The sequence below is a fragment of the Pieris napi genome, chromosome 3 (genome assembly GCF_905475465.1).
Source record: "Pieris napi chromosome 3, ilPieNapi1.2, whole genome shotgun sequence".
In the NCBI taxonomy this organism is placed as follows: Eukaryota; Metazoa; Arthropoda; class Insecta; order Lepidoptera; family Pieridae; genus Pieris; species Pieris napi.
The window spans coordinates 5,501,936-5,516,312 of record NC_062236.1 but is presented as its reverse complement, the minus strand read 5'-3'; the positions used below and the strand labels follow the sequence as shown (position 1 = coordinate 5,516,312).

The following is a 14,377-nucleotide window of genomic DNA, read 5'->3' as shown; positions in this document are numbered from 1 at the left end:
TGACAGTCCCTAAAACTACGTATATATTAATGTTGGATTGACGTTCTAGAAATGGGCTTAGTATCGAGTTTTTTCTGCGATTAAAGACATAACTTTGAACTTTCATGCAATAAGATTATTTTTAGAACACCTACAATTAATTAGCCCTACGGCTATATATCTCGATTGATTATGTATTGGCCTACCGTGTTTTGTACAAAGAATTGAACGCAAAAATTACAAAAGAAATTGTTTCACTGCGAAACTAACAATGCTTGAAATGAATTTTCAGTAAATACACATAGGGCTAGTTAATTTACTTTATTTTTTTTTTATTTGAAGGCATTTTCTCTAGAATTTAAGGATAAAATATTAAGCCAACAGTCAGACTAAACATTTAGTCTTAAGAGGTGATGATATAGATATACCTGGCAACCCTAACGTTGTGGCTGAGATCAGGCAAACATTTTGTTTTCAAATAATTTCCATTAAAATGACTTAAAATTTATTTTAAAAACATTAAACCTGAAAATATTTTCCTCCCCTATTCATAAAAACCTTTAGTTCAAACGTTGCAATTACACTATTATTTATATAAGAGCGTTAGTAGATATAAATGTATAGGGAAAAGTAAATAAAAGAAATGTTGAATAGTTTAAAATTATTTTCAAAATACATTTAAAATAATGAACAGACGATTTATAAATAAATTTACACCTATATGGCAGCTTGGTCAGGAATGTTCAATTTAAATACGTTTTACTTAGGGTCTAATAATAATTTAATAAATGCACGATATTTGGCTAAGTCAAAAATTTAACATCTAAAAATTTGATATGGATTAAAAATTGATTCTTACAGCGGTAATGTCAATACTGAAGATAAAACCAGCATAATATATTTGTGCTTGTAAAACACCCGTGTATATCAAATAAAAGGGCAGCATACAAAACCTAACTATGTAATTAGAACATTCGCATTAAAATTAAGCGATATTTTTACTTAATAAATACTTGTAATTCTTTGGTATATAATCGATTTGGTGTCTCCTGTTTCTTCCTCTTTGTATTTAGCTCTCGTAAACTTTAGAATAAACAAAAAACATATTATTTAAATTAGTTTGACTAGATAAAACATCTTTGGCATATAAGAATAACCTTATGTGAATTCGAAAAAAAAAAGATATGTTACATTTTTTGTCGTATTTCTGCAGACGGTGGTTTTATATCTCAGCCTTTTTTATACGGCAATACTTACTCTAGCAGAAAAAATGGACAGAAAAACTTGGAATTCACATTATTCGAATGGATGTATGAACTCTTCCTCCTTTAAATTTCAAACCAGTCGGAACTACTGTCTTATGCCAAATACTTTAAAAAACTGATATTTCATAAAAATGCAAATGAGTAAAGAAAGCATTTTACAATCTCTGCTTTAAGTTATACAAACATTAAACACAAATATTACATCTATCGCAGTTTGATTGTGAATTTTTTTTCCGTCATTGGAGATTTTGGAGATTTTGGAGATTTTGGTCCTTCGGAATTCTGTATTAAAAGGCATACACACAAGACACATAACACATTTCAGGAATAGGACTTGAACCATAAATATTTCTTTGTAAGCAATAACTAGTTCCTTTAAATACAGAAGCAACATCATCTTAAAATAAGTACATAATAACAATATTTAAAATCTATATACCCTTGATAATATTTAGTAATATAATCAATTTTATATCTTCTCTAAAAGACATTCCGTGTTTACTACAGATACAATAAAGTAGAGTAATAAGATTGTCTGAGGCATTTCCCCTTATTCATTAAAAGTAAACAAAACCAGTTACAATTACTAAGCCACTGATCTCTCTGTTAATCACAGTGTAAGAACAATATGACAGAAAGAGACGAAGAATTATGGTTTCATTCATTTTCTTTGTCACTTTATATGAATAAGGGGGTAAGATTCATAGACAACTTTAAGAGCAAACTAACTCTGATATCGGTCAAAACTTGATAACAATTTAACAGATAGCAGAACTGGTTCACGCGTTAGAATTCCCTTGTAACCGACTTTATGATAAAATCTTATAACATATTAAACTCTAGAAATTCTGTATTTGAAGACAGCAAATTAGAAGAAGTTTGGCTATAAATACTGATGACTAAAATCTACAATAAATAAATGTAGACCGCAAAACTGTCCGAAAAAGTTTCTATATAAATAAAAATCAGTCTATTAACACTTAAGCATAAGTATACAGTAATAGTAAGTGAATACAGGGCTATCAGATTAAAATATGGTATATTAACTATGACAAAATGTAGGAGTAACCAACTAATATAGTTTTTTTTTGTTTCCCAAATATTTAATTCCCCATTCATTTTTACAATAATCTATGATTGGCTCATAGATGGCCTAGAGCTTCATACTAATAATAATAAATTAAATTACATACACATGGTAGTTACTCCAAACTTGGCCAACTTGTGTGCCAATACATACTATTATTTCGACATACATCTGATAGCATTGTATTCACTATGTAATAAGAGATATTAAAATTGTAAAATTTCTGTATACATTTAGATTGTATATGGATCACAGGATCAGCCAGTTATCATGGCTTTTATAATTAAATTTTCTTAATACATTTTTCATGAATATATATGATTAAATAGAGATTATAGATAGTAAGACCAATTTATTTAAATACACTATATGCTGAAATAAATTTATAGTAAAATATTCAAATTGGTCCAGTAGCTTTGCATTTTTCCACAACAAATTATAAATTTTGGAAAATTTTCAAATAAATAAATGTTATATGAATAATATTACTAAATTGTTGTCTCGCTTTAACATGAACAAAAGTTTCGGTCTTGTTTGGCTTGGAGCTTTTGTAGGGATTGACGACGGCGTCCAGTCGCACACAGCATTGCATACTCAACTGATGTCTCCATTCTTTAACAATGTTTTATTATTATTCAACAATAAGAAATCCAAAAAAGGTTTGTTATTGTATTAAAAAAATGGAGAAAAGGATTAAAGATGCTAAGTTCTGTTTTAACATAATAATCTGATGCGAACCAAAGTATGAAATTAGTTGAGCCTTACAGTTAAGAATGCAATTCTTTAACTATGGCTAGGCATTAACAGCCTTTCTTTTTATATGCAATATTAAAGGATAACATCAGACATATGGCATGTCTTAAGCCAACAAACTTCAGATAAGTTAGCAAGAAAAGGCAAGGAAACATCAATAAAACAGGTACAGGAATGTCTTCTTCCAAGCCCCATTAAAGGTTTTGAAACTTCCTACTACACTATAGTAACTAAAACTTTTTGATTATAGTCATTCGTTTTTAAAGTTCAGAACATGGTCATTATTGTCATATATGAGTTTATTCCCAGTTTCTTCACCACTGATTTAAGAATTGGCAGTATTCCTCCATAAATAAAAAAAACCTTAATTGAACTTTATATAAATTAATGTAAATTTAAGTGAACAATCTAAAAAATATCTTGATTTGCCTTATATAGAATTACCTGAACATGACTTTATCAAGAAGAATCTCAATGGCTCGATCAATATTCTGTCCAGTTTTGGCACTTGTCTCCAAATATGGAAGATTGTAGTTTTTAGCAAACTCTCTTGCTCTATTTGGGTTGACTAATCGCTTTTCTTGAAGATCACATTTATGCCCACACAGTACTATATCTGGGTCATCGCTAAGGCTGTGTGTCTGAATAAATAACATGTGCTTATATTAATAAATATATGATATCTCTGTTAATTTCAATTAAATTTATATGCTGATGTTAGCTTTCATTTTAATAATATGATAAGGATCAATCATTTAATAAAGCTTATCTCTTCTAAAGATAAATATATTTATACTTATGTGTTTATTATAGTGAGACTTGACCAATATCAAATGAACTATTTTAATCTTAGATTATTAGAATGATTTTTATAATGCATTAATATAGGTCATACATGCACAAATATAAAATCTTTAGCCACTGCTCAGACTTATTCATCAAAAATATTAAGTATTAGGTTAGTTTCATTAGTGATCTAATATTTGTATTTGTATGGCCCCTTTTAAGGTAATGCAAAGCCATGGCAGATCAAAGGCTGGAAAAATATAGAGATTTTTATAATGACTCACCATCAGAAAAACAGCAATATGAGAAAGTTTTAAAAAACTCACCTTTAATTGCTCAATCCAGTTTCTCACTTCAAGGAATGACGCCTCATTAGTTAAATCAAACAGCAAAAGAAATCCCATAGCATCTCGGTAAAATGCTGTTGTCAAACTACGAAACCTGGAAATTATAAATAACTAATGAAAGCAATGTTGTAATGATATTGCACTTTAAAAGAATAATGTTTATTACAATCGTCTCTGAAAACATTGATTTTAGCTTTGTTATAAAAGGGATACTAAAATTTAAGCTTACATTTAAGAACTTTTATATAAATATGAATCAGTTACATTGCTTTTAAACAATAAGTTGAACTTAAACTTTATTTTACCTTTCCTGTCCAGCTGTATCCCAAAGTTGAAGATGTATACGATGCTGTCTTCCATTCTGTTGATAAATCTGAAATAATAAGTTAGCTTTTTAATAAATAAGATATGACCATTGTGGATAAACTAATAGATTTTCAGCAACTTCTAGATAGTAAAATGTTTAAATATTTTAATTGGGCATTCTAATAATAAATTGTATGTGAGTATAAAAAAATATAGTACGTACCACAGTCTTTTCCCTAAAATCTATTCCCACTGTGGAAATAAATTGAGTGTGAAAAACACCGTCAGTGTATTTATAAAGAAAGCTCGTTTTACCTACTCCTGAATCACCAACACATAATAATTTTATAAGGTAGTCGTAGTCCATATTGGATTTATCATAAGGTATACGTGCCTTAAGTAAAGGTAGGTTCTTTGTTATGAATGATGGCTAAAATAAATTACTTAACGTTAACACTTGTTTTCACTTTAAGTCATTTAACATTGATCAATTATTATAATCTTTTACTAAATACAAATAGTAACTTAACACTTAACAGTAAACTTATCTGTAATCTGTGCAGTGAGTACTCGATATTCGATATAGTCACAGATAAGCTACACTACAATCATTTTATTTCAGATTTTACTAACAATATTTTTAAATATATTTCAAAAATTTCATTGGTTTTCAGTTTACAATGAAAATAAACATAGAAACCGTGCTAAAATAAATTTTTGTCCTATATTCTTGGGGTCTAGCCATATTAATGCTGAAAAGTTTTCCACATACACTACCGCTTTTGCGTAATTGTATTGTCGAAAACGCAACGTTCGCATCCAAGAGACACGTTCCTACACTACCGCAAAGTTGACAGCGTAGCTTCGAGCTGCTGTTCGTAGCACCTTATTCTGGCATATTGTCGCTGGAATAAATGTATTCCTAATGTCACATTTATAAACCTAACAAAAATTGAAAACTTCACAATATTATTTTAAATTTGCAATAGCAAGCTGAAAAAATTAACATATGAATGTAGTGTCCAAATACAATACATTACAGCCTTCGGACAGTTGACAATTTTAAGATTGTAATTTGACGGTTTCACTTCGATAGATTACAATCTACCGAATAATAATACGTTAAATTGTAAGCAGTACATAAAGGTTCACAATCTTTCGACAGTTCACAATCTCGCGAGATAGATTACAATCTAACGGTTTTTACAATAATACGTTGACATACCCATAAATCTGATGATGATTTTCTGTTTACGTATACCCATAAATCCAATTTGAGGTTAAGTTAAGTAGTCATTTATAAAAGTTGATTGTTCAAATAGGGGTACCGAATTATAGCAAATACCTAGCAGCTTTTAGATAACGCAAAAACATGGACGATAAATGCCGTTTAAACATTAATTGGCGTTGACTACCGAAAAGCGTGAGCGTTAATGAGTGTCTTTTCGTAGCACTGTCATGGCGGCGCTTATTGTATCCCGACTCACGCGGCACGCCTTTTGGGTCTAGGCTAGCGACTGTCGACACGAGCTGTCATTTTCATATAAATTTACTTTTCGACTATCTACAGACTACAATTATTCATACACAGCTGTTAAGGCATCTTGTCTAGGCCCCCTTTAATCCCTACTATATTACTATTCTGAAGACTGAATTCTCTTTGAAAAGAAGTAACAGACAGTACTAGTAGTCAGTACATTCATGTACAAACATCTGGATATTATGATAAATTATTTAAAAAATCTTAGTCTTAACTCTTATGATTAGCATTGTTGGAATTTCAAGAATTTTTTTGTTGATAAAATGAATAACTAAAAAAAATAATAATATTTTAATTTACAGTTTTTTTATATTAGATAATGGAAACAAAAACAGAATTAAAAAATAAAATGATTCCCAAAGTAGATGTGGAATATTGGTTAGTATATTATGTAATATTTGAGGACTGTATGTTATAAACAATTATGTTGTGTTTATATATTAAAATAGTACATAATATTATTATAATATCCTAACTAAAATGTTTTAGTGGATCCTGTGACTACGGAGGCCATTGTTTGAAATTAGCAAAAATGATTAATGATAAAACTCCAAGTGCTAATATTTATTGTAAACGAGGTCGACAAGGTTAAGTACCTAATTAATTTAACTTTTACAATGTCTTTTTATTTAATTTAAAGCAGTGAAATACCTTGTCCTGTACACCACTATTGACACATACGAGTGAATTCTCACACAAAACAATTATCTTGCCAGATTGAACTGCTTTTCGTTAATATATTTTATTACAACTTACCTTTTTCAGGATCATTTGAAGTAGTAATTAATGATAAATTAGTGTATTCAAAACTTCAAACGATGGCTCTACCAGATTATGAAGAAGTTGTAAATGTTGTTAGTGACGTTTCAAAAGGGTTGGAACCTAAAGAAATAAAAGGCCAACAACCAATTAATTGTGTCATTCAATAGATATATTTAGAAAATCAACAACGTGATCAAACTTGAAACACTTAAAATAACTGTAAACAACACACACGAAACACTGTAAATACTGAAATATATGTGTAATATATATTTGTTATTAATTTTAAAAACCGTCTATCAAGACATCAAAAGAAACATAACAAGTAGCTATATATGTAACTTTATAGATTATGCTTTATAGTGAAGAGATTACTTTCTAATTATGTTTAATATTAGTTACTTCAGACCTATTATCCTAGAATTCTATATTCATCTACATCACATCTTTCATATATATTAAAATTTATATAAAGTGTATATGTTATGTAAATAGTTAAATCACAGTTTACTTCAATATAATATAAAATAATAATGGCAAGACAAAACAATTAACAACCATCATCTATAACTAACAGAGCAAATATAAATTATAAAAAATAGTAGATATTAAAGACATTGCTATCAAAATATAAATTACAGAACAACTGTATGTTAAACAACAATTAGTATGGTACATCTCTTACTTTTCTTAATATGTCAATGCAAACTTACATACTTAAATTCGTTTAGCTGAAATAGATTTGTTATACTAAATAGAGGTAACTTCTTTCAAATTGACAATGTATAGAAAGGTATTACATAAGATTATACATACTTAATTTTAACATTAACTTAACAATTCTAATAATTTTTTTATTAAATTCGATTGATTAGCAATTAAAATTATAAAAAAGGTAAATTTCACCTAACAATCTTGAAATATTTGGGAAAACTGAACTATCATAGCCTCCATCCTTAAAGATTAAATGTTAATAGTTGCCGAGAGAAAAAGGGTGCAACATATACTATAAGCTCAAAACCTTGACAATATTTCACTGTTAGTAGATTTGAATAAAAAATCTAAAACTTTTTAACCCTACCTACTAGTATTGTCACTAACATCATTGTATATTGGTACTACTTGTGCATATCGTTTCAAAATTGAAGATTTTGATCCGTTAACTGCGCCAGCATAGCTCAAATAAATTCCAAAGCGTAGTTTTCCAGCAAATTGTTCAGAAATTGTTCTGAGGGGCTCAACTGTCTTCTGTCCTGTTTTTTGATCAATGCAAACCATCTGACAGCGTGGACACTGGCCATCAATCTGAAATTACAATAATAATTTTAAGGAAAAGCATAGTATGATGTAAAATAAACGACATTACAGTTTAAAACAATTCATAGTTAATGTAAAACTGCTAACATTAAGGCAATGATATACTATCTACCACCAACATACATACACATATGGTTCAAAATGACAGGTACTTGGGACCTAAATCCTAAATGTCAGTCGTTAATGCCACGAATCAAGTGCTATTTTCTTGTGACAGCCCCTATAAATAGAAATACTGACTCGTTACAACTGTGACGTCATACTTGACTTACGTTAAACAAGTGATCTCCTATAATAACTTTCTGCCACTCCTTTTCTGCTAGCTCTTGTCCCATATCTATTATCAAGTTACCTCTGAAGCGATCAGTTAACGAATCTATGTCGTCCATAAACAAGGGATCATCTATTTTATTTCTCAACCATTTTACTGTAGCTTTATTTACTAGTAGAAATTGGGCTTGGTTACTCAATGATAATAGTTTATTACTACCATCATTTTTTTTCTTTTGTGATCGAGTGTCGTTACTTGACTGTCTTATTAATCTCAGAAATGATATTCCTAGAGCATTCGAAATCCAGTCTGCTACAGCGTCGCCGCAATCGGTGCCCTTTATAATATCAGAGCAAACTTTACTATGACAAAGTGATGATTCTTTGTACTCATTTGAGATTTGCTCTAATGGTATTGATATTGAAGGCATACCTGAAATTAAATAGTACAGGCATTTGAGAGCGTCGAGTAAAATAAGGCATAGTTAGTTTAAGATATAGTTTTTCTAATCCGGCTACTGGGTTACTCAGTTTATAAATTTTAGAAAGTGCTTGGACACTTGGACTTCTAATTTTAGTTAAAATCAGAAATCCAAGTGGGTGACGTCTTAAGCACCGAATAACTAGATTAAGACTTTAGTAGAAAGTTCTAAAGTTTGATACAGATACCGGCAAACATCTTGAACAAATGTCCTTGCCATTTTTAGGTATCACTTGGGCGGTGGTGCGCGGCGGCGGGAGAGTGACGTGTCGATCGCGTGATTGGTAAATCAGTTGACCTTTTATTTGCTCGTATGTGTACGATGCGCAAACTTTCCCCCACTCCCTTGTTTAATGCTCAAGAAGTTTGCCGGTATCTGTACCACTATGATATATATAGTTATTTCTTTTACCAAAAGTAGTGATGGCAAAATTGATACCACTAGACTCTATCAAAACATTAAATCTTTCAATTTTCGCTTGTAATCAAATTTCTGTGCCTAACAGAAGTCACCACATATTTGTTACAAATAATAGAGATTTAATAAGACCGATTTTTTTAAAGAAAAAAAAACTAGGAAGGCCTAGAACCTATAATAATAAGAGTGTTTTCTTAAGACCCTTACTAATTTAACCTACCTTGACAATGTAACATCATACATTGCCTTTCCAAGTTGATTTCAGGGCAAACTGTACACATTTGTGGGCATTGCTTCTGTGTTAGGCAAACACCATTATCCTTAACAACCATCCATTCTCTATCAAATTGAAATCCCTTAGGTCCGATTTTCCAGTGTCTATTAATTTTAAATGCACCACAAGATTTTATTGGAAATATCGCAATTTCCATTAAAGTAATATCTGATACTTCTGTATAAGATATAGAATTACTAGTTGAATCAGATTCCTCATTCAATTTACAATTTTCATGCTGCTTTTCTATTATCGGTGTTCGACTGTTTTTATAAATATTCAAAGTTCTTATAGGTTTTTCAATTTGAATATTAACAAAGCATTTACATATCATATAAATTAATTTATCAACATCTCGAAATGTGTTATAATATCCAAATGAGACTCTTATAGCTCCAGTAGGCTTTCCTTTAAGTAAATCAATATCATCTCCACATTTATGCCCAGCATTATACATAGCCTTCATACTTTTATTACTGACATTTAAATGCCTTTGACAAGTGCCTGAATTGCAAAAGCATCCTGTTCTCACGCTGATGTTAAATAAGTCGGCCATGTGCTGAAACTACATATAAAATGTTTAATAGTAATATTGTTAAGGGATTTTAAATATGCTAGTACTACTAGATATTTGAAGGAATTAAGAATAGAAAACTAGTTTTATAGTACAAATAAAGTAAATTCTTATTTTCTTTTGTGTGTTTGTACAACTGATAGTTTTATTACCAACAATAATTGTATTCTGAAATTATTTAATAGGGCATATACATACTATCATAATATCTTTAGGTCTTTTTTATTTAAAAACATATATTATATAATAGCTGATCCGGCAAACGTCGTTTTGCCATGTAAATTTATAATAAAAAATAGGGGTTGATCGTGGAGGGGTGAAAATTAGGGGTTGTATGTATTTTTTAATGCTGTATCATAAAAAAATAGAAATTAAAAATTTTGTCTAAAAAATAAAAATCAAGGGGTGGACTGGACTACCCCTAACATTTAGGGGGATGAAAAATAGATGTTGGCCGATTCTCATAGATACCGGATAAGCACAAAAAATTTCATCAAAATCGGTCAAGCCGTTTCGGAGGAGTATGGCAACGAAAACTGTGACACGAGAATTTTGTATATTAGATTTAAAGACTAGACAAAAGCATAGTATACTAACCCTACAACCCCTACTAACAAAGTATTTGGCTACAGCATGAGTGGGTTAACATTACAATAGAATAAATCTTGTGCAAGAATGAGTAGGGTATATTATTGTAAACAAACCTCAGCATATCCAACAAATACTCCATTCTTTCTCTTTAAATTGAATGTGACAATGGATCCTTGCTTAGAAATATCAGTAAAATCTGAATCCATATACAAATGTCCAGCTTTATTTCCATTTTCATGTGTTAATTTCTTCAGTTGATTATAGAAGTCTTGAGCTAAATAAAATGTGTGATGGGAAATAGTCTCCATAACATCATTATTTACAATTTTTGGTATTAAGGAATATAATGTGTCAAAGCAGTGCTTTAAAGCAAGAATAGATAAGAAAGAAACTGTTCCATCTTCATACCTGAAACAGTAATAAATCTGATTAATTATATCACTTATCCCATTTCAGACCGCTTGTAGGTGCATGGAGCATGTAGTTGTATTCTTTTATGATTAAGTTCTAGATTATATAAAATGAATACAAAATTACAATATTTTACCACTTCAAAGACTCAACACTGCCAACTTATTGCAATACCTACCTTTCACATATTGTTTCTCTCTTTATGTGGAAGTCTTCACTACTTAAAACAATATCCACTGTACCACCACCAAAGTATTTCTTCTCACTTAAAACTGGTATACTTTTATTTTTAACTATAAGGGCTCCCAGTCCAGTTGGATATCCAAAAATTTTATAGAATGATAGACATACAAAATCAGGTTGTGTCTTTGATAGATCTAGTTTATTGGTAGAAACATATGAAGCTGCATCAATTAGAATATGCCAGTTGGAGCTTGTTCCACATAATTGTTTTTTTAGGTAACTATTAAGACATCCATTTTTAATTCTATCTATGCAATCTAAGGGATATTTGTACCCATTAAAATTATTTTGAGCCGGATATGCAAGAAGGGAGTTGCCTTTTCTGTCACTTGATGCATTCAAAGAAGTTACAGAATTCTTAATAGATTTTAAAAACTCCTCTTGAGAAATGTGTACAACATTAACATTTTTTTCTTTAGCTATTTCTCTTAAACCAATAACAGATGTATGGTTATCTCTTAAGTACACAAAGGAACCTTGATTCAATTCGACTTCCTCACTTGAGAATTGAAATGACTCTATAACTAGTTTTAGTGACTGTGTTGTACCTGATGTAAATATCACAGTGTAATTGGATGGATCAGTATTAAAGTGTTTTAGTATTAAACATCTTATTTGTTCAATACAGTCTTTGGTATATTTATCTGAATGTGGATTCATATATACATTATTAGTAAAATCTTCATTAATTTTCTGAAGAAGTGAAGCTGGATATAATGCAGCCCCAGCATTTTCTAAATAGCATCTTTCTGAAAAATATAATTAGCGGATAAATGTTTTGAAACAATTTAACTCTGCTATTTGGATGTATAATTTGATTATTACCTCTTAATCTGCAAAATTCTTTAGAAATATCTACCATTTGGTCATAATTCAGGACTTTGCTGAGCGAAATCATGATTCTTGATACCTAAAAACACACAATGCATTACATAAACTAATTTCAGTTATATAAACTAGTTTGGTTAATGATGAAATAATAACATTTAGTTAGAAATTTATTGAATTCTGTAACTGTTTTCCTTACTGAGAATGGTTAAGAACACAAGTATATAGCTGCCTCTTTTAATTTGAACTATTACATTATCATACATGATACACTATTAGATCATATATTTAATCTCGTAAGTCGTAACTAGTCGGTTCCTATTTATTGCTTAATATTTTTTATATATGTACTTCTTAATATTGTAATAACATTTGGACTGTATGTAAGTACTAATTATGTATATTGTATTTGTTTGTAGTAGTACCACAACACAGTTAACAGACATATAGGCTATGCAATTTGAACATTGGAGTTTAACCTACATAGCACCACAGATATAAGGGCATACACTAAGATGGTTTGATGTTTGAAGTCTGACCATTCGTGATTTCTTGCGACAAATCTTGATAATATGTCAATATTAGTGATCAGTGTTACTTTTCAATTTGACAAAAGCTAAATATGAATGATCTGTTACTTTCTATAATATTGGCGCGCATTGGCAAAATATTAGGCGAAATCGGTTATTTTTAAAAACGGAAAGCTATTATCAAAAATGAAGAATCTGCTAAATGCAAATGCCGAAAACAGATAATAGATAATAATAATAATAATAGATTTTCAGTCGTTTTATTTTCCGTAATAATTAAAAGTTCTTTTGGCTTATGATTTATAGAACTTAGGTACAAGTTATGAGAATTCATTGTCTGTTTCTTATAATTTATTCTCTATTATATATAAAAAATTAAGACAAAATATTGCTTCCAGTTTTACATCTGATTTTCTAAAATACAACAATGCAACATAGTATTTTTCCATTCTAAATATCACCCTAGGAATTAATATTATAAGTACATATACCGATATAGAAGCACCTTCCGCAGCATCGCCTTACTAAATTGAGTTACGGCAATTTAATTATTGCTTTTATGGAAGGCTTTTAGTAGCTTTTAGTAGCAAGCGGCCGTGATCGACTCCTCCTAAGTGAATTGACGTCCGTGGTAGAAGACACTCAACAGTTTTACATGAGGTAAAGACAGGATAAGCCTCTTAACCAAACAATTTACATTGATTTATAAAACAAATCGTAAAGCGTCAAAAGCATATACATCTCGAAATTATTTTAAATTACACTATTATTATCTAGTAAATATTATGGTACCTTATTAATTAGTTAGTACCTTTTTAATAAGGTTTATTTAAATAAGGTTTAGCTAATTTACTTCAAATAAGGTATTTGCTTCATATATTGCCTTATGATTAAATTATTTCGCAAGTTTGATTTAATTTCATTTAACGCATATTTTGTTTTTAATTTCTTACAGAATACTTCTAGACTTTTTAAATTATTAGTGATATTAAAAGTTACTTTTACTCAGTAGGTACTTTATTAATCCACCCATGTAACTATTGCCAAGAGTTTTGTTTAAATAGTTGAATTATTATATAGTTTGAATTAAGAATAAAAAAATATAAATATATGGCAAAAATATATTCAAGTTTTGTGATTATTATTCAGATTACATAAACCGTGAAATACGGAAATACTTATTTGCGAAGATAACAATGCGAGGCCACCTGTTATACGGAAATAGGGGTCATCAAATTATACGCCACATATTGTCTCTTTATAACTTCTAATTAAATTATTTATTAAATATTAACTAATATCATAATTAGTATATTTATAGATATTAAAGATAATTTTAAAAATTTAAATCTTAAGTATGTTTCTCTTCCTCAAGACCCTGAGCATTGTTACTCCATTTAGTATACGATTCTTACAATTAGTAAAACAGCTGAAAAATTACATAATACAATTTGTCCAACTGTTTTCTGTATTTTATAATAATTATTTGTTTACCACGAAGGTCACCCACAATTGTCGGAAAGTAATTTCTAGGTCATTTTAAAATTAAAAACAAAAATTCACGCACAACAGTATATGAAAAGTCTACGAAACTTTAAAGATAAAGAAAAATATC

The 14,377-nt window shown here is 29.6% G+C and overlaps 3 protein-coding genes across 4 annotated transcripts; 1 reads left to right on the top strand and 2 right to left on the bottom strand.

Moving 5' to 3' along the window:
• Positions 1–625: 625 nt before the first annotated feature.
• Positions 626–5,088, bottom strand: LOC125063689 (ras-related protein Rab-27A). The gene is made up of 5 exons (XM_047670261.1): positions 4,747–5,088; positions 4,523–4,590; positions 4,197–4,311; positions 3,529–3,725; positions 626–2,943 (listed from the first exon to the last, which is right to left on the bottom strand). The coding sequence occupies exons 1-5, from the start codon at positions 4,888–4,890 to the stop codon at positions 2,838–2,840; spliced, it is 630 nt and encodes a 209-aa protein (XP_047526217.1). The 5' UTR covers positions 4,891–5,088; the 3' UTR covers positions 626–2,837.
• Positions 5,089–6,192: 1,104 nt separating this feature from the next.
• Positions 6,193–7,043, top strand: LOC125063648 (migration and invasion enhancer 1). Its single transcript, XM_047670187.1, has 3 exons — positions 6,193–6,441; positions 6,553–6,650; positions 6,829–7,043. Exons 1-3 carry the CDS (start codon positions 6,383–6,385, stop codon positions 6,990–6,992), a joined length of 321 nt encoding a protein of 106 aa, XP_047526143.1. The 5' UTR covers positions 6,193–6,382; the 3' UTR covers positions 6,993–7,043.
• A 23-nt stretch (positions 7,044–7,066) lies between these two features.
• LOC125063647 (molybdenum cofactor sulfurase) lies at positions 7,067–12,643 on the bottom strand. 2 transcript variants are annotated; one of them, XM_047670186.1, is made up of 7 exons: positions 12,389–12,643; positions 12,230–12,314; positions 11,340–12,153; positions 10,864–11,158; positions 9,532–10,150; positions 8,415–8,845; positions 7,067–8,130 (listed from the first exon to the last, which is right to left on the bottom strand). In XM_047670186.1, exons 2-7 carry the CDS (start codon positions 12,300–12,302, stop codon positions 7,903–7,905), a joined length of 2,460 nt encoding a protein of 819 aa, XP_047526142.1. In that variant the 5' UTR covers positions 12,303–12,314; positions 12,389–12,643; the 3' UTR covers positions 7,067–7,902. The 2 variants fall into 2 exon arrangements, with proteins under 2 accessions (XP_047526142.1, XP_047526141.1); XM_047670185.1 differs by having other exon boundaries at positions 12,432–12,643.
• Between the last annotated feature and the right edge of the window lie 1,734 nt (positions 12,644–14,377).